The sequence below is a fragment of the Periplaneta americana genome, chromosome 12 (genome assembly GCF_040183065.1).
Source record: "Periplaneta americana isolate PAMFEO1 chromosome 12, P.americana_PAMFEO1_priV1, whole genome shotgun sequence".
Classification (NCBI taxonomy): Eukaryota; Metazoa; Arthropoda; class Insecta; order Blattodea; family Blattidae; genus Periplaneta; species Periplaneta americana.
This window is the reverse complement of record NC_091128.1, coordinates 171,976,864-171,997,928: the sequence shown is the minus strand read 5'-3', so window position 1 is coordinate 171,997,928 and position 21,065 is coordinate 171,976,864. Positions and strand designations below refer to the sequence as shown.

Here is a 21,065-nt window from a genome sequence, read left to right as displayed (position 1 = left end):
ATAATGGGAAATTATAATGAAATCTGAAATTAATATTTAGATCTTAAACGACAAGAACATAATTTCCCACTTAGTAATGATAATTTATTGTTAAAATAGTCAGGATTTAATATAATACCTTTATTATAACCCCATCGGTAACGGGTCAGTCACGAATAACATTTTCTATTGTATAAATCTGTGAATTAATACAAATGTTATAATAATTCAGTACAGAAACAAAAAGTTTCCAGAATTATGGCCACCAGTGTACAAATTTGCAATCTTGTGTAGTATTGAAAGGTGAATATAATGTATTGATGAAGGAAGTTCTCAATTTCGAGTGATATTTTCTATTTAAAATTAATATGCAGTAAATCCTGCTTAACCGAAACTCTGAAGTGAAAATATGATAAATACCTTATTTTTTTGGGCCATAACATGCTCTTTCTTCTTTACAAAAATCTACTGTCTAAACTATAGTTGCGTCCTGTGTTCTGAAGGTCTGTCAATGCATGCATTGAGACAGCTACCATCTTGTTTTCACCTCACAGTAAGGCTACAATTAGAGGTGAGTGACCTTTTTAAAGAATGCAGTAGGTAGGGAAATCTTTCCACATCCTCAATTCATTTGTTTTATGTTCATAGCAGCTGGCAGGTGGGGAATTTTTTCTTTTTTAATTTTAACACGAAAAATTGGGGTGCATCCATTACGTGAGTAAATATGATATTTTTTCTATTCTATCACACTAATTGTAAGATAAACACGAATTTTTAAAAGAATTTGAAGATAGTAAACTCTAACTCCTCCTCCCTCCTCCCGGAAAATACGAAATTGAGAAATTGTATCCTATGACAAAGTAATGATTGTAATGTACGTAAAACATTTCAGTTATCTGTATTTAACTTGATGATGAAACCAGTAAGAAATCTGTTCTCCACTGTAGAGATACATATGAAGCAATGCTATGTGAACACTTAGTATGACATAAGCTCACACACTCTTGCACAACAATGAACACTGTTTCTCCTCATCAGGAGGCTTTGCAAGCAGAACGAGAAAGATTACAGAGGGAGAACGAGGAGCTGCTGCGTCAGAAGGAGAATCTACAGATGCACCTGGGGCACCAGTCGTGGGGCACCGGCCTGCCCCCCACACACCTCTCACTGCAGGACATCTCCATGGTGCCTGCGGGCAGTGTCGGCACTTACCACGCCCCAACATCACCCATGGCGCAGTCCACAACGCCTCTCAACTACCGGCTGTCTCTACCAGACCTGCAGCAAGAAGAGCAGCTGCCGCTCAGGCAGGGTCCTGTAATACCGACCCCCCGGGCAACCCCCAACCGCAGACCCCCACCTCCCATTCCCCCCGCGAAGCCCCTCCGAGCTGTGAGCCAGGAACAGAGAGAGCGGGAGAACAGCATCAGGTGAGGACTAGATACTTCACGAGATTGACCTCTGCAATCGATTATAATTTTGTGTTTTATTTAATGACGCTCACAACTGCCGAGGTTATACTGTATCAGCGTCGCTGGTGTGCTGGAATTTCGTTCTGCAGGAGTTCTTTTACATGCAAGTAAATGTACTGACGTGAGCCTGTCGCATTTAACCACACTTAAGTAAATACTACCACTAATTAGGGTTACCATGTTTTGGAATTGAAAAGTGAGGGGATTCAGGGCAAGTTTTGGGTTTTCTATAGCACGCGACATTGAAGGTTTTTTGACGAAGAAGAAGTAAAATGGTCTAATTTTCAGAAGGAAGATAGTTTGTAATCAATGGAATGAACTGTTGAAGTTTTCACGATTACATATGAGGAAGATTATTAATGAAAAATATACTGACAAGCCCTGTTATGTTAGGTGAAAAATACAATGTGTGCAGTTCTACGTTGTGTAACTTTCTCCATTCTCCCTCATAGGTTCAAATATTTTCCTAAGCATCTTATTCTTGAACACCCTTAACCTAAGTTCCTCTCTCAAAATGAGAGTCCAAGTTTCGCAACCATACACAACTTGTAATATAACTGTTTTATAAATTCTAACTTTCAGCTTTTTCGAGCGCAGACTGGATGATAAAAGATTCTCAACCGAATAATAACAGGCATTTCCCATATTTATTCTGCGTTTAATTTCCTCCCAAGTGTCATTTATACTTGTTACTGTTGCTCCATAATACATTAATGTTTCCATGTTTTCCAAGGATAAATTTCCAGTTTTTATATTTACATTTCGTACAATGTTCTGGTCACGAGACATAATCATATACTTTGTTTTTTCGGAATTTACTTCCAAACCTATCTCTCTACTTGCTTCAAGTAAAATTCCCGTGTTTTCCCTAATCGTTTGTGGATTTTCTCCTAATATATTCACGTCATCCACATAAACTAGCAACTGATGCAACCCGTTCAATTCTAAACCCTTTCTGTTACCCTGAACTTTCCTAATGGCATATTCTAGAGCAAAGTTAAAAAGTAAAAGTGATAGTGCATCTCCTTGCTTTAGCCCGCAGTGAATTGAAAAAGCATCAGATAGAAACTGGCCTGTAAGGACTCTGCTGTAAGTTTCACTGAGACACATTATATTAATCGACTAGTTTTTTTTTTTTTGAGGAATTTTTCTTTCATCTACAAATTTTCTGTCTTCTTCTCCTAAAAATATCTAAAAATCTGGCAGGGCCCCCACACTCGAGTGGTGTCTGTCCCCCTATGGGCAACTCTGGGGCTTTATGGATTCCGTCACATTGGCACTATAAGAGGTCAGTAAGATTTTGTCCAATCACTCCGGACTTAGAAAGAGTAAACGGTAGTTACATAATCATACAAGATTTGCACTATTACTGCAGTTAGCACGTGTTGTCAGGTGGCAGGCTGAACCAGCAGTACGTAATTAGATCTTTCGTGAAGAAGGCAATTAATATTAATTCACAGGAACAGCCGCATGCCGTCAGCTGACTCAATCCCACAACACGTCGAGTCCACACACGTCCATCACAACTCCGTGCCAGCCCACATAGGCAGCCAGCCCATCAGTCGGCAGACGCTGCAGGCTCTCAGTGCGGTCCCGAGGTCCCGATTCATATCCAACGATATGTGGATGCAGGCCAAGAAGAAGCCAGACAACCAGCGCGGCACAGGGCGTGAATCTGCCTACAACTACCAGCACTGGCTCATACAGGTGCGTCCCGGCCAACATCACTGACAGTGGTGTACGCAGAATTTTGTCAAGGGGGGGGGGGGTTATTATTAAAATTGTTTACAATTTACATTATCGGTATTTAAATTTTGTGTATTATTATTATTATTATTATTATTATTATTATTATTATTATTATGTATTTATTAACACTACAATTGGGTATACACCCGGTGGCAGTGGTATATATTATACAGGGACATCATTTTATTTTTACTTCAATTTTTATTGTATCTGAGTTTTTAAATGTACTTCACTCCCACGTCTTCTACTAATGAAGTTCAACCATCCTGCACACAGATCCAAGACCATATATATATATATATATATATACACAGTCATAGTAGCCTTATGGTCAAAGTAAACAGTATGTTCCAAAAATATGTTCGCGTTTTCCAGTGACGAAAGAGCTTTCAATATTGAATCATTTTCGCACAGGTACTGTCGTCCATTTGCCTATGTCGTATCCCGGTTTCCCTCACCTGCTTTTATTTGCCAGCTACTGGCTGGGCTGTCGTCTTAGCTCTTTTGTGAGAACATTAATTACTGTTAGGAATTGGATGTCTACGTAATATTATACAACTGTTTAAAATAACTTAAATAAAAGGGCCTCGTTTAGTAATTAACTATCATGTGATTTCCTCCCTTTCTACGATCCTACGACATAACCACTTGGATGGACAGTAATAGTATATCTGAGTAATTTTATCTTTTCGGATCGGGCAGAAGTGAAGATTGAATTTACAGTACGTAAGGTGCTCTTTTATAGAGTAGGTACAGAATTATTTCAACATGAGTTACTAGTTACGAAGGATGAAACTGGTAATTGGGATTAAGTACAACAGTCTATAGTCCGATAATATGCACATTAGAACTGAAGCATGTATCGAAATGAACGGCCACCATTTTCAAAAATGTGTTTAAATATCCATATTATGATTATTTTTCAATTTAACTTCATTCTCTATATTGTACACCAATGTGCTGTAGGCAGTATAATATATACTGCATAATGAATACGTCCACATGGACAACTCAGTTCATGAGTAAAAACACTCATTGTTAATACTGTACTGTATTTTGATTAAACAAAAACCTAATGAAAATTATCAAACTCAAAATCGCGATATTTCCTAGTTTACGTAAATGGATGAACTACTTTTCTTCTCTCCTATACCTAGTAAAGTGATTTGTTTGTATATTACGCCAGTATCATCGAATTCCAGTCGTGGAAGGGGGTAGCAAACGGCGTTGATCCAAAGGTATAGCCAGGTTAATATTAAAAATGTTAGTAAAAATAAAATGATGTCCCTGTACAATAATACCATTACAATAATATAATAGTTACATCAATAAAAAATAATAAAATAAACGTAAATTTACTTCTAACTATAAATAAATAGATGGAATAAACCTAGGACTATAAATAAAAACTATGCTATAATAACCCCTACAATAACCAAAAGTAAACCTAACCTATTTCAGCTAGCTATTACCAATTTAAGCAATTATGTATCACTTAATTAATTACATATCATCTTAATTAATTACATATCACCTTAATTTATTTACATATCAACTTAATTACATATCATCTTAAATGTATTGATTTTAAGAGGACCACCCTGAAAGATTGCCACAGGTAAGCTGTTCCAGTCTACTATTGTGCGGTTAACAAAGGAAAATTTTGCCACGTCCATTCTTTGTTTTCTACATTTAAACTTCCTAATATGATCAGCCCTGCCTAAGTATGAAGGTGTTGCTAATCTAGCATTGATTATTATTAATTATTAATCCGAGGCTTCGTATGAGACTTGAAAGCAATATAAAATGGAGGTCTAACAGATTGCTAGCCCATAAGGGTTTAATTGATGGGGTTCCCACCTATGTCAAGCTTTTGGAAGTCGGAATAGACTTCCAAAAGCCATGCTTCAATGCCATCCCCAACAGAAGAGATCTGTTGTTGTTTTCTAATGCCAGGCGCTTAACAATAAAGTCATTTGACCTCTTGCACTGCAATATTTTTTAAAGATATTGTCATGGTTAGCCACTGAAGCACAGATTTTGAGGTGTTCCGAATCCATTTCTTGGTTTGAGTTGCACAATGGGCAGTTAGGGGACTGATATATTCCAATTCTATGCAGGTGCTTGGCCAAACAGTCATGGCCTGTTGCCAATCTAAATGCAGCTACAGACGATTTGCGTGGTAAATCAAGAATTAACTTTGGATTATGATGCAGAGAGTTCCATTTTTTCCCTTGAGATTGTGTTATCAAATTTTGTTTGTTGAAGTCTAAGTATGTAGATTTAATAAATCTCTTCACAGAGTAATACATAGATTTAGTAACAGGTCTGTAAGTAGCAGTGCTACCCTTCTTTGCTAAGGCATCCACATTCTCGTTTCGAAAGTTGTATACATGGACACAGTTATTTTTAAGTTATTCATTTTGTACTGTAATGTACAAGTATTGGTAACTTTTCGTTGATTATTCAAAATCGTATGCATATCATCTTCTGTTGTGAAATAATTTTATTCATCCTTGTTTTTTGGTCGCTGTTATCTATACTACAATCAGATAGTGTGAGAACAAATTGAAGGTTGGACGCTATTAAGATGACTGCCAATGTATGTCCAGTACGTGCTCTACCAGGTAGGTCTCAGAATGGAACCCACTGCCGACATTGTCGGAGTGAGAAAGAAACACTTGCTCACATTCTGGGAGCCTGTCCTCATGGAGAACTACTGAGGAATAGTCGTCACCACAAGATTCGATCCCTCCTAGCATCGGCCCTACGAGGGAAAAACTACCAAGTAGAGGAGGAGGTCCATGGTTTGTCCACAAATGGGTCTTCAAGGCGCATTGACATCATCGCTATCCCGACAAGATCAACAAGCGGATTCATAATTGATCCAACTGTAAGGATGGAAACATACGAAAATCAACCTGCTGAGGTACATCAGGAAACATGCGACATATACGACCCCACTATACCATATTATAAGGAAAAATATCATCTAACATCGATTGAAGTTATTGGATTATTGATTGGGGCTAGAGGAACCATCACAAAAAGATTCGCGCATTTTTGTAAGCAGTTTGGTCTAGGACAAACTCTTGTCACTGAAGTATCTATGTCTGCAGTGAAGGGATCTATAAAAATCCTAGGAAACCATCTCTACAGTTGTATAGATTGATCTCTTTGCTATGGCGATCTGCTCACTTAAGTTGGGTCTTGCAAATAGACGACTGTGATCACCCAATAGCTAATAGATACTAGGAAATTTTATGTTTCTACTGGAATTAATTATGTTTTGTTTAGTCTTTTTCAATTATTTCTAATTGTGCTATTTCTTATTCTTTTTCTTCTCCATTGTTTTATTTTTTATTTATTTTTTTTCCATTGTAACAACAATTTTATGGTAAGCTTTGTCTTCTAGCCAGCCTTCACTTGGAGGAAGCTGAATAACTTTTATTCGAAATAATTATACAGGATTAGGTATAAGTCATAGTAGGATAGGTATTCAAAATGCAGTATGGCGTAAGTAATGGAAAAATATATTTAAAAATTATTACATAACACAGACAGTGATTATGTTGTTTTTGATATCTCACTTTTTGAATATGATGCCTGATAGATGCATTATGGACAACACATTCTTCCAACCTTCGAACGAAAGCGTGCAATATGTCCATGGGAGTGTTTCGCATGGCCTCTCTTATCTGATCCTTGATGCCAGCCAACGTTTGAGGACATGTAGCAAATACCATGCTCTTCAAGTGCCGACATTCCCAGTGCCAAGGCGTGTCTAATGGCAGATTGTTGAGGACTTCGGATAGTGCATTCTGGACCTCTTGCATCGCTCAGATGTTTATTGTGTCTTTGGGCAGCCAGAGCAATTTTTTTTTTTTCACAGCATGCTACAGGGGTACGGAACTGTTTACCCACCTCACAATCATCCAATGGTCGAGGACTTTGTCATGACGTCCTAGCTCGAAGTGGCAAAGAAATATTCTTTGTATAGACATGGGTGACTCATTATTCTTAAAATAAATCTCAACGACAAATGCACGATGTTCTGTTAACCACAATGCCATGGTTGCTAATGGCAATCCTTCTTCAATCCAGCTGACAATCGAAACTTGCGCATGATCAGAGAGCATCATTGCACTATGCAATTGAAACCAGGCTATGCCTTATGCTTAACCCTGTACATCTCTGCTTTAAGTGTTCTTCTACGATATACCACACAGGTATAGCTGTGGTTTATAGATTTTTTTTTAACCTGCTTTTGTCAGTTGATGAGGATTTTATTAAAAAAATAATTTGTTGATACGTATGGGCTATTCCATATGAAATCGATCAGTAAAAAAACCTAGCATTTTTTATACTCTAATTTTTTCCCTATTTATACAAGGTGCTGAGGAGAGTGCATTTTCAAAAATATACTATCGAAAGTCAAATGGTTTTCATATTATTGAGCGACAAATTTAGCGTATTTTATAAAAACAAGCCTCTTTCAGCGCTCAGAACTCTGGAACCATTTACTGCAGAACATTGAACGAGAGCTCATTTTGAAGCTGACATTTGGTAAGTTATGTTAAGGAGTAATACTTATTTTTATTGTATACAGAGAGACAGATAATCTGATTCTACTTACTTTTAGGCTTTTTGCCAATTTGTAAAAATGTAAAAAAATATTGAGAAAAAACCTTGCATTATTAAGAGGGATTCGGCATTGTTTGGTTAGTGGTATGGCAATAAGTTTCGAGGGTATTAAATAGATTATTTTCACACGCCTAGACTTGAATGGTGCAGTACCGCACGCACTGGCCGAGAGCTGAAGATAAGCGAGCATTGGGCGTCACTTTACTCCTGTTTATGAAAACCTGTGACAAAGCTAGCACAGCCATGACTACTAGACGACACTTCACGTGTTTATGTCTCCTGGCCTTGCTTACCTCGGCTAGCTCCCACCTCACAGTCAGCTGGTTAGTTCACGCGCGTACTATTTATTTGCTTTATTTGATATTTTCAATACTTTCTTATCAACGTGCCATCAGTAAAAAAATATGTGTTTATTTGTACTTTCAATGTGGAATCTAACTATATATTTTTTCCTTGGCAAAGGCGTCTTAATGAGGAAAAATCTAAATTTCTCCATTTCCATAAAAAGTAAGAAAATCTGTTTAAATGTCAATATAAACTTAAATTTCTCAGCATCAAAATAAACCATGATTTTGATCATTCGGTGAAAGGGTTTCGGAGCTACAACAGTTTAAAGTTACTAATTTTATGAAAATACGATAAATTTAAATATTTTTAATTTAAACACTATGAAGTTCTGATGCCTCAAACTTTGCACAAAGCATTGTATCACAGTTTTCTACGTACAAAAAAAGTTTTATTGTATTTAGAAATTGTAAGGTCAATTTTCTCTATATTTTGGTCGATTTGAGATGGAATAGCCCGTATGTGTTAGTCAGCCAACTTCACCACGTGTGCACACAAGACAGTAAGGACCAAGAACTGCGTTTTATTTTGAATGTCAGTGATTTCACAACTGTTTATGTTGCAGGAAGCTGAGCATCGCCGCATCACTGAACAGCAGCAGAGGAATGCTGTGTCACCAAGGAAGCCCTCGCACCCATGGGGGGCACCTCAACCTCAATCTCAATCTCAACCCCAACCACAGCCACAGCCATCACCTCGCCAGGACAAGCCCTTACCAGACGCCATCATCCAGACTCTGACACAGAGGGTGCAGAACAGGGTCAGCCTGCATGACGGCAAGAATGCTGCTCCGAGCAGGAGAAGGTTCGTCATTTGTGTCACAACATTACGTCTGGGAAATGTTGTACTAGGACCTATACAGCCCCAATAGAGGAATCTGTGTTTCTGCATGGGATAAGGAGTAAGGGCAGTCAAGATTAGGGACGAACTGTTTTTTTTAGTAGGTTATTTTACGACGCTTTATCAACATCTTAGGTTATTTAGCATCTGATCATGCCGGTGAAATGAGTCCGGGGTCCAGCACCGAACGTTACCCAGCATTTGCTCATATTGGATTGAGGGAAAACCCCGGAAAAAACCTCAACCAGGTAACTCGCCCTGACCGGGAATCGAACCCGGGCCACCTGGTTTCGCGGCCAGACGCGCTGACCGTTACTCCACAGATTTGGACACGAACTGTTGGACAAGTTTTTTTTAATAAGTGCAGAAAAACAATGAAGGCAAATGAACTCCTATATTACAAAAAAAAAAATGCAGTCGAACTTGTCCAATTCGAAATCGTGAATATTTCGAACTCTTCACGTGGTCCCCTGACATTTCTATACAACACAATGTTAAAAAATTCTCTGTAATTAAATTTTTTAAAATATAAATCGAAGTGAAATCCAACAAAATTCAGTTTCAAAATTACGAAAATCAGCCCGTTATATAGCGTGAGCAGATTGTCATCCTGTCTTCAGATGAAGATTTTTACATTATGCAAAACTACGGGAGAAAAATGCTCTATAGGTGTTCAAAAGTGGAGTTTTAACTACAACCCCTGGAAAGGGATATACTACGTACATACCTCCTTTCACCCCCTTCACTACTCGAGACAGTGGTGGCATTTAGCTTACTGTTGTTAGCAATGTCTATGTCGAAGACGTGTTCGTCTGGACCTGTTTCCAGAAAACGGAAATTTATTTCTGAGTGGGAAGAAACGTTCTTTTGTCACGAGCAAGAAGGTAACATCAAATGCCTTATTTGTTCTAAAATTATACATGAAATGTATAAAACTAATATAAGGCGACATTACATGGCCATGGACAATGAAAAAGAAACAAAATGACAGTAAAATGTAAAAAGAATAAACTGAAAATGAAAATGACACACTGGGGCCGTTAAAAATGTTCATTTTCTGAAACTATTTTCTGTTAGGCTAATTACCCCTTGGCTATAGCCTAATGATTAATTATGTTAATGGATGTACACGTTAGTGAACGGTTCATAAACATAATTAATTTGTTTGGTTTGGTTGTTTAGGTTAAAAATTTAGGAATTTATACTGAAGAATAAAGCTGGGCTATATTATTTGCATGTAACTTAGTTCACGACACTAAATATGTCTTATTTTCCAACAAGCATTAGCTTTTTCAATATATCTTAACACCAAGGTTTAAGCCATAGTCGCATTTTGATACTCGACTTCCAAAATGCAACAAACTTTGAATGTAAACGTGCAAAAATGCGACAACCACATTGGACTTCAGAAACGAAGATGGTAATGAAGAAAATGAAATCAGAGATGTGTTGGAACTAATCTGAATTTAAATGAAATGCTAATGGCATGGGCAATGTTCAAAAAGGTATTGAGCAATAGATGTTCAGGAATAGATTTCAAAGAGTTGGTGCAATTCATGTAAGTTTAGTGACCAATTTTTTCTAATTGATTTATATAATTCCATCGCATACTGTAAATTGTGAGCGAGGATTTAGTTGCATGCATCTTGTAAAGACTGGAATTAGAAACCGCCTTTCAGTAAAAAGAGTTAGCACTCTGCTAGCAATAAATCTTGAAGGGTCCACACCTGTGGAGTAACGGTCAGCGCGTCTGGCTGCGAAACCAGGTGGCCCGGGTTCGAATCCCGGTCAGGGCAAGTTACCTGGTTGAGGTTTTTTCCGGGGTTTTCCCTCAACCCAACACGAGCAAATGCTGGGTAACTTTCGGTGCTGGACCCCGGATTCATTTCACCGGCATTATCACCTTCATATCATTCAGACGCTAAATAACCTAGATGTTGATACAGCGTCGTAAAATAACCCAATAAAAAAAAATCTTGAAGGGCCTACTCGTAAAGAATTTCAATGTTTAGAGTGCCCATAAAATAACGTACTTTAATGTGATGTAAATTCAGCAGTAATTGATTCTACACATACCTACGTCTAATGATTTACTTACATAAGTATATCTAGAGTGTGGTAAGATGGATTGAAAGTAATAAAACTCCAAGAAACAAATTACACAACTTTTTGTTTCTGCATACTTTATTAATTTTATCTTTTTGTAGAACTATTTATAATATTGCACAAGATTTTCACAATTTGCACAAATATAATTTTCCATTTGTGCATTTTTGCAACAATTACTTATTTCCCAGCTTAAGCCCTACTTAACACTAATGCAATGAAATGTTTCGTAGCATAACTTTGTTCTATTTATGGCCATCATAGTAACTAGATACATAAACTCTCATGAGCAAAACACTATGATCAGCCGCTGCTTCAGTTCTTTCTTGAAATCGTCTCCCACCCTACATGCATTACCTTGTGGTGCGGGATGCATTTCTTTGAATCTCCTCAGCTTGTCGTTTTGAGCACGTATGCTCTAAGGGAAGAAAAATTCGGGAGGTGAGAGTCTGTTAAAATTAGGGGCAAATACGGGAGGACTGGCAACCCTAATGGTATTGTCATGAGTGGAATGTGTGCCAACAGGCTTGAAGACAGTCCCAACAGGGAGTCACAGCTGCAGCAGGCCCCTCCTCCCAACAACCCTGCGCTCAGCGGTGGTGACTCACAGGAGAAGATGCTGAGTGTCAGCGGTAAGAAGAAGTGTTCGCACTGTGGGGAGGAACTCGGTAAGTTCCATTAACATTATGTCGACTACAGTCTATACAAAACTAGAAAGGTATTGACAGTTCAGCGGCTTCTAAACATCACCATGGCAACCGCTCAAACTAGCCAATCAAAGTCCATGATAACAGGCTGACGTTGCTGACTAGAGTTGGATCGATTTGTGAACGAATCGTTTATTCGAACGACTAATAATAAAGAATCGTAAGAATCGATTCGTGGTATCAATGAATCGTCGTTCAAAAGAATAGTAACGAATTGACATGGTATCGTAACCCACGATTCTATTTACTTGTTTGATGTAACCTGTCAGCGGACATTTCCGAACCGTGCCGAATACTCCCGAGCGAGAGTGAAATCAAAATATTGCATTTGTTAAGTATGGAAAATAATGAACACAAACCTGAAATGTGCATAGTTAAATAGAGATGTAATGCAAAAAATGTACTTCGTAATAAGGTTCAGTTGATAAATTATAATTCAGAAACATTATCTTGGGTAATTTTGTAGATTAATGGAGGTCACGCTAAATGGTTCCAGCCAATGAGAAAGAGACAATCCAATGTCTCGCCTCTTATGCCATCTATGCGAGAGATGTAGAACGTTTTTGTTCTACGCGTGGTTTGCAAAGGAAAGTGTCCTGTAAGTCGTTCGTTGACGAATCGTTGGAATCGCAGAGTAGGAAGAATCGTGAACTCATTGACGATTCAAAAGAATAGTTGAAATTGCAGACTGAAGAATCGTGAACGAATCGTTAGAATCGATTCGTAATGTATGATTGAATCGTTGGAATCGACTCCTGAAAAAGAATCGTGTTGCCCAACTCTATTGCTGACTGTTTCGCAGCGAGCACGTGCTTTGTTCGGAAGTTTTGAATCTTCGTTAATGTGTTACAGCAAGTATTGATGTTCTGTCGTGGCTATTGTTTTCGTAGATATTTTGTTGTTGATGAAGATAGAATTAGTGTGAGTTTAGTTTAAAATTTAATTTAGTTGTGAGTGTATTATAGTGTCCGTGTGTTTCACTTATACAATGTCGCAAGGCATCACTCCTGCAGTTAGCGGCACAAAACAAACCATGGGCTCAAAGGGAGAAAAGAATGCTACAAAGGACAGCAAGAGGTCTAGAAGTAACGGAAAAGATGCTTGCTCCTCTTACAAGTCAGGCGAGAGAAATGGTTTGTAATGTGCGGGACTATTTCGACAAAGAAGAGATAATGGTGGGCTTCTTATTACTGTACAACAGGTGATAAATAGTACTGCAGAGGTTCTCAAAATAGAAAAGAATACCGTTGTTAAAGTAGGAAAGGAAAATTTTAAAATGAATGAGCAAGAGGATGGACCTTCCCGACTTGAAATGCCGGGAAAGAAAAGGAAAGTGGAAAAGCAGGTGACAAATTTAGATGCCTTTCAGGAGGATTCAATCCGACGGCATGTATATTTATATTACCGACATTAAACAAAAACTGCAAACTTCGCTTCGAGATGCGGATTTTTTCACAGCAGTGTTTCTTCTCTGCACACTGTCTTAAAGAATTTAGGTTTCAAGTATAAAAAATCAATGGTCGTAAGATATTAATGGAGAGAAATTATTGCTTACACATTAGCGTATGTACCATATTCGCATTCATTCATACGTTTATTATTATTATTATTATTATTATTATTATTATTATTATTATTATTATATTAGTCTGGTCTAAGACTACTGTATGATACAAATTTATGAGTTTACGATTTCGTGTCAGCTGCTCAGTTCCGAAACGGCAGTCAGTCAGCGCAAAGAGCCGCACTGCACTACCGCACAACTTCACAACGTCGTTCCCTTTCCGCGTTGCGAGAGAGAACTGTCAATACCTTTCTAGTTTTGTATAGACTGTAAACTAGTGCTTGAAATGGAAATTTAAAACTTCTGGTATAATTTTTAACAATGTACCAATATACCATCAAAAAACTTAATCATGCATATGGAACATACATACATACATACAGTCTGTATAGTACACAATATTTTATGTACACATAATGATCATCTTATTATTCTTCAAACATAGAACCCTGAAATTTTTTGCAGTTCTGATTATTCAAGCACCTCTTCTTAATTTTTTATTTGAAAGTGAGTATAGTTATCTGGGTAAAACAAAAAATGGTAACTTCCTACAGCTTTAGTGTTGATATCCATAATATGGATAATTATATTATAATAATCTTTCCACATAGCCACCCTGGAAATCAACAGATCTCTCCCAATGGGAGACCAGTTTCTTGATATCGTCACTGTACAATAATATTTAACTGTAACAGAACCACAGCCTCACTTCTGTCTGCACTGCATTATCAGAATTCTTTTAGTAGGTTATTTTACGACACTTTATCAACATCTAGGTTATTTAGCGTCTGAATGATATGAAGGTGATAATGCCGGTGAAACAAGTCCGGGGTCCAGCACCGAAAGTTATCCAGCATTCGCTCATATTAGGTTGAGGGAAAACCTCGGAAAAAACCTCAACCAGGTAACTTGCCCCGACCGGGAATCGAACCCGGGCCACCTGGTTTCGCGGCCAGACGCGCTAACCGTTACTCCACAGGTGTGGACCATTATCAGAATCAAGGTGCAGTCCTCTCATATGTTCTTAAAATTTTGGGGACAGATAAAAATCTAATGGCCCCAGTTTGGGACTGTATGGAGGATGACCAAAGACAGTGTAACTGAGTCCCATCGTGAACAAAGTTAATTAAAATTAGATATTTTTAATTGTTTTCAATATTTTAATTGGATTTTCGGTCTGTTGTCCATACGGGCTTAAAGATCCAGTCCCAGTTTGGGACTGTATGGAGGATGACCAAAGACAGTGTAACTGAGTCCCATCATGAACAAAGTTAATTAAAATGAGATATTTTTAATTGTTTTCAATATTCTAATTGGATTTTCGGTCTGTTGTCCATACGGGCTTAAAGATCTCTTTTAGGCTGTGTAAAAATCAAATTCTACATTTTTAAGTAAAGTTCTGTTTCTGATGACACATGCAGTAGGCACTGTTTTATAAAACTCTAATTTCGTTTCTTTTTTTAACATGATTATCTAATGTAATCCTTGAGTAAATGCTACTAATTGAAAATTGTTCATTTGATCAGGAATTGTATTACTAGGCCTACTTTGGTTCTAATCAGTATTGTACGTAGAAATGCCATTATTTTTATTTCTCTGTAGCAATATTTTCTTTTTAGGTTTTATATTCACCAAAATGAACTGTGAATTAAAATCGTTCCAAGTCTGAACTGGCAGTGTTACACAGATACTGAGTTGGCTTGTATATCTGTACTGCAGGTCGTGGGGCCGCAATGATCATTGAGAGCCTGAGGCTCTTCTACCACATCGACTGCTTCAAGTGCTGCGTCTGCCATGTGCAGCTGGGTGATGGGCTAATGGGCACCGACGTGCGGGTCCGTAACAACAAATTGCATTGCCACAATTGCTACTCCAGTGATGACGGTGAGAACAGATGCTTATTTATTTTATTTATTTGTATCTAATGCCATGAGCATCGAGGTGATGCTATAGACAACTATAAATTATAACAGTGATAAGAAATACAAAATGTAAAGATAGAACAAATATAATTTAAAATAAAATACAAACCAGAACCAAATTAACAATATACACTACTGAAAAATAGGTCTAACCACTAAGACAAAAATACAGATATATAATTCAATAATTAAACCTATAATACAATATAGTACCGAAAGCTTACCACTCTTAGATAAACATCGAAGTAAATTAACAGCAGTGGAAATGAAATACCTTAGAAGAACTGTAGGAAAGACCAGAAGAGATAGGATAAGGAATGACAGGATAAGAGAAGAAGTTAAAATGAGAAAAGTATTAACAGAGGTGATTAATGAAAGGCAGTTGAAATGGTTTGGGCATGTATATCGTATGGGAGAGGAATGGAAGGTTAAACAGGTGATGGAAATGAGAGTGGAAGGAAGAAAGAGAAGAGGAAGACCAAGGATTAAATGGGAGGATACAATAGAAAGAATAGGCCAACAGAAAGGAAAAACAATGGTAGAGATGAAGAGAATGTGTAGAGACTGGGAAAAATGGATGAAATGGACGGAGAGAGGCGAACCCGACACTTAGCAGCAGAAGGGACTGAAGAAGAAGAAGAAATAGGTTTACAGAAGTGTCAAAAAATTCTTTGTGGGTACACTCAAATGTTAAGTGAGATATGGGGGAAAGCGAAAATTGGTGAAAAATATGGTAGGGGAGACGGGATTTGATAGTATAAGGAAGAGAAGCAAGTGAAGAAAATGCTAGCTATGAAGAGGGGGATAATAACGACCTGTGTGAATAGGATAAAAAAAAGGACTAGTGAATAGTATTTTTCGAGTTAATAAGTGACCAATATTAGTGAACTAGTAAAAGATCAAGAAAAGAAGAGATAGAAAGATTAATATCAAGGCATCAGAGTAACAAAGGTGTGAATACTAGGAATTATTGACGGTGCACGCAAGTTATTATAGCAAATAGTGAACTGAATAATGAATCGAACTGGTATAAACAGTAAGGTACCGGTATATGTGAACAAGTGAATATATAATGAATAGCAAAAACAAGGTGGGATAAGTATTAAATAGACAATGGACTGAAGAGCAAGAGGGGAGATAGCTAGTGGGATTAGGGTAGTTTCATTAAATTATACTGCAAAGAAATGTTATTTGTAATGGTTGTTAATGGTGGCACCGTTTATGTGAAAATGTAAGGTTCACATACATGCTGTGACGAAATATATATCACATCATGTGCTTGGTAAAAATGTCTGAACTATGACTGAAGCAACACACCAAACAGAGAAATGAAATTCAACACTGCACATTAACAGATGTACTGCTCTGAAACTCAACTCAAAACTGCACGCAATAACAGACAGCTGTCTTATCAGCAACTATGCATGCCCTTGAATGGCACCACGTGCAGCTACTTGCTGCCAATACTAGTCCCGTACACAAGTGTGGAAAGATAAAATGTATACATTGTACATGCATTCTCACATCAGAATAATTTAGGAATTAGGTATCAAAACATGCAGCATAATGATGGCGTTGAACAGCAACCTCATATGTCAAAATTTTACAGGAGAGCAAAATAGTACATTATGCAACGAGTCTATAATGGTAGTAATTAAGACGCGAGTATGTTTATGAAACGAGCACAAGCGAGTTTCATAATTTTCATACGAGCATCTTAATTAACATTATAGACAAGTTTCATACGACTTTTTATGCTCGACCATATTTCTAACTTGAAATTATTCATAAATATTCATGTTATTCTTATCTGACTGGGGAGCAGAACTGACCTTGTGCAATATTTCGTAAATTGTGAGATGTGCGCAGACGCGAAAGTATTGATTTTTTCCGAGGAACAAATGTCATTGATCTTGATATAATCTAGAGAGTAAAATGAATATTAATCTTGATATAACCTTGAAACTGATTTAGACATTGAAAAACGAGATGGCAAATTGAATTTATTTGAATATTATTTACAATTAATGCTAATTATTATAGTAACAGATCATAACCTTCTGCGACAGTATTGGATTTCCAGCCTCCGTGACGTTTCACTAGTTGTCTTTCGATTGCATATCCGAGAATAATCGATACTTGTGCTTTCATATTGCTACAATGGTGTTTTCTGATTGGTGGAATGCCTGAACTTTAATGAATAGGTGTACTTTAATGAGGTCCATTAAAGGGCTGCTACCAGGTGTATAATTACTACATTTCGGCATGGTCGAGCATAAAAACATTTTCATATCTTCATAATGAACAAATATCTGACGTAAGAGGATATTTAAATATCTCCTTGTAAAGTTTGTATCCACGCCTGGACATAAGATGTGTTTGTAGAAGATTCGAAAAGACAATTTAGGGCAGCGATGTCAGACAGGGACTAAACGGAGCGGAGCGCTCCACTAGACTGGTTGCATGCTCTGGTGCTTCCACAGACATAAGCAAGTTCAAGCTCCAATCTAGCTCCACAACCGGTTTTGGAGCTTACAACTCTGACACTGCTGGTTATTTTTTTTTTCTTTTGACATACGAGGTTGCTGTTTAACACCAGCAATATTAAACATTTGACTTTATTTTAATTGTGAGAAATTAAATAACTTTGCCTCATTATGTGAATTTATAACTGTAAGATATCATCTAGAGGTTGGGAGGGTTTGATTGGTATGATGTCCTCATTTCTGCGTTTAGATATGGCATCTCTACATACACTGAAAATTTTATAGTTAAATCCAGTTCATAAATATAATAACATGTCTTTTTTTTTTTTTTTTCAGGAGTTAAATTCAGCTGCGTGTAAGGCATCTAGCAGAGCACAACGCAATGTATATGATATGCAGCGTCATCAGCAAATGGCCTGGAGTATGTGTAAAATATTTGTAGCTTCTTATTACGTAACTGTGTATAGTACATAATTCACATGTACAAATATTATGTAACCTTCAGTGGTCGGACTATGTGATATATTTCACAGCATTTGCACCCTGAAAAGAAATCAGTATTTGAAGTGTTATTCCTTGAAATCTGAGGTAAGCAATAGATTTACCAAAGGACAGAAGACGAAGCTTAGAAGATGTTTGCTCTGACTGTACAGTTGTGATCCAGGATGCCGTTGTAATATTGCTGACCTCACTCAGTATCTTCTGTAATCAGAAATTCATAGCGTTTTGTGTAGGGTGACCATAATCTTGGAAGAGAGAATTGGGTCAGATAGGAATCTGCATTCTTTGAAATGCAGTATTGCAGTGTTGTCTCCGGAAGTAGTTTTCAAGTCAACAAACAGCCCAAATGAAGTGTGTGCCGAAGGAACGGAAGCCATCGATCAATGTAAGGAAGAACATAGTGAATATTGTGGTGTTAATGAACGAACAAAAGAGTAACAATCAAACAAGTTACAATACGAAGTTATTGATATATTGGTGAACCATAAAAATGAATGTATGTGATCACCCTAATTTAGCAATATTACGGGCTATGCAAAAAATCGTAAGTGTGTTAAAATAATGCAGAATGCGACGTTTTGTAATAAAGTGTAATAATAATATTAATAATAAAAATGTAACTCCATTTTTATGGAATGATCACGGTACATCATCTCAAAGTAAAAATGTGGTGTTAAAAATAGACTATACATTTTCCTGTGGTTGACATTTTATAGACAAACTTGTTTCTGTTATTATATCACCGTTTAATATTGTTTCAAAGTTTATGTTAGACTGTCTGCAATGTAGAAGTTTAGAACACAACTTGTATATATTTCAGCCAAATAATACCCCTAAAAATTCCAAAATTAATATAGGAGGGAAAGATACAATTGGAAATCTTTAAAAAATGCAAGAGTAAAATCCCAAAGTTCGCCAGAATTTTCTGCTGTACAGCCACAATAACTTCCTTGTGTGTGTTATATAACAAAACAACATTTCTCCGAAATTGCTCTTCAGTTCTGCATGGCGTAATTTGTGGACAATAATCACATTATTATGGACTTAATAACTACACATTCATTTCCCTCTTCGTGCATATAAATATTGATGTAAAAAACCCGCCATTGAGGTGAGAATTAACAATCGACCAATATAAGATATTATATAACTTCAAATGGATCGGCACTCAAGTAGCCAATTTTGTGCCAGAGAAAAACAAATGCAATCTGGAGAAATTGAACAATATAATTATAGACTTCCACTGTGTTACCACATAATCGGCAATAGCCACATGTAGTTTGTAGGCTCTAAACTGCAATTCCTGTACAGAAAAGTGAAGGTTAACAATTGATACTACATAGGGTTACGCATAGGTTGGTGACACGACCGTGTAGGTATTGTACATACACTGGGCATGTATTTAATATGTGACATATGTCACTAGCGACATCTGTGGCTACAAGGATGAGCCACCCAGCTTGTCACAATGGGAGACTGTTAAATCATAATATTCACAACATGAGCCAACAAACTTTATATTTATTACTTTTACATAAATGTAAATTACTTCTCTTGATAAAGTTAGCCAGTGATTTCTTTAACTTTGAACTGTAATTCATTTTATGACATAAAATGAAGGATTAATACATCACCAGAAATTTCTTCTAGAATATCTAACTTTCAATTCAGATACTTATGTGTTGTTTGTAGCATCATATACACCTTTGAAAAACTTGTACATTTGTATGATAAATATTGTATTATGTTGTATTTACGTGGCTTATATTCTAGGCAGTTGTAATCCCAAATCTAGTACAGACAATAAATCTAAAAACAGGAAAGGGCGAAGTTGTATAAATAAGCTTTGTGTATTTTTATTTACAATCCTTCATTGAAAAACAACTTTCTTTCAGGTACAATGGTATTATGTTACACTAAACTTGTACCGGTACATTTATTATACACTATTAAGCTGACTTCACAAGACGAATTAAATTGTGATCAGGATTTCCTTCAAACTCAAATCATCATATTTACAAAGATTACAATTATTCTGTGAAGTTTCCCTTAGTTCGAACTTGCATCACTAAAATCTACAGAGCCTAAGTATTTTTTGGTTTAATTAAAAATATAAACTGGAGATATGAGCATGAAAATAATCATGAAAACTGAAGACATTTAGCAAAGAACATAGATCTTTAAAATTTACTAAGTTCTCAAAATTCTAAATAGGTCTACATATTAGTTCACTTTTAAACAGGAGTGGCATCAGCATAGAGGCTTTGGTGGGCTAATGCCCATCCTTCTACATCTCTCGCCCCCCAGTCTACACAAATATTGAAACTGCAGCTTAACCACCAGTGAACGGGTCCTGAAAAGTTACGTAAGTGCACAGGTTGGGTTTTTCAGACCCATTTTGTAAATATGAAAAAAATTATATTTATTTTAGTCATATAATAATAGTTTCATTTTCTTGCAAAGTTACTTTCATAAATTTGTGAGATCCAAGACTTTCATAATCAGAGGCGGCTCGTGATTATTTTTGTTGGTGGGGCTAGATATTTCACAAATTTTGCTGTATATGTTAAATAATGCACCAAGATTTTTTACATCATTTTATGTTTCTGCTTAAAAATTAGTTCACCATAATACAACTAAAACTACCAACTACATAATAACGCAAATTCAACATTAAACTCACCAATTTGCAGAATTATTTATGAAGATGTGCTCGTCTGTCCATCTGGCTGATCCTGTTCTAAAGTTCG

At 36.8% G+C, this 21,065-nt stretch overlaps 1 protein-coding gene across 6 annotated transcripts in view; it reads left to right on the top strand.

Annotated features, from left to right (window-relative positions):
- smash (smallish) overlaps positions 1-20,158 on the top strand; it is a 598,237-nt gene extending 578,079 nt beyond the window's left edge. For all 6 annotated transcript variants that reach the window (XM_069842563.1, XM_069842564.1, XM_069842565.1 and 3 more), the window contains 6 exons: positions 1,018-1,409; positions 2,912-3,158; positions 8,755-8,993; positions 11,661-11,803; positions 15,126-15,290; positions 18,151-20,158. In XM_069842563.1, the coding sequence (XP_069698664.1) occupies positions 1,018-1,409; positions 2,912-3,158; positions 8,755-8,993; positions 11,661-11,803; positions 15,126-15,290; positions 18,151-18,173 (1,209 nt within the window). In that variant the 3' untranslated portion in view covers positions 18,174-20,158. The remainder of the gene's footprint in view (positions 1-1,017; positions 1,410-2,911; positions 3,159-8,754; positions 8,994-11,660; positions 11,804-15,125; positions 15,291-18,150) is intronic.
- The last annotated feature ends 907 nt before the right edge of the window (positions 20,159-21,065 follow it).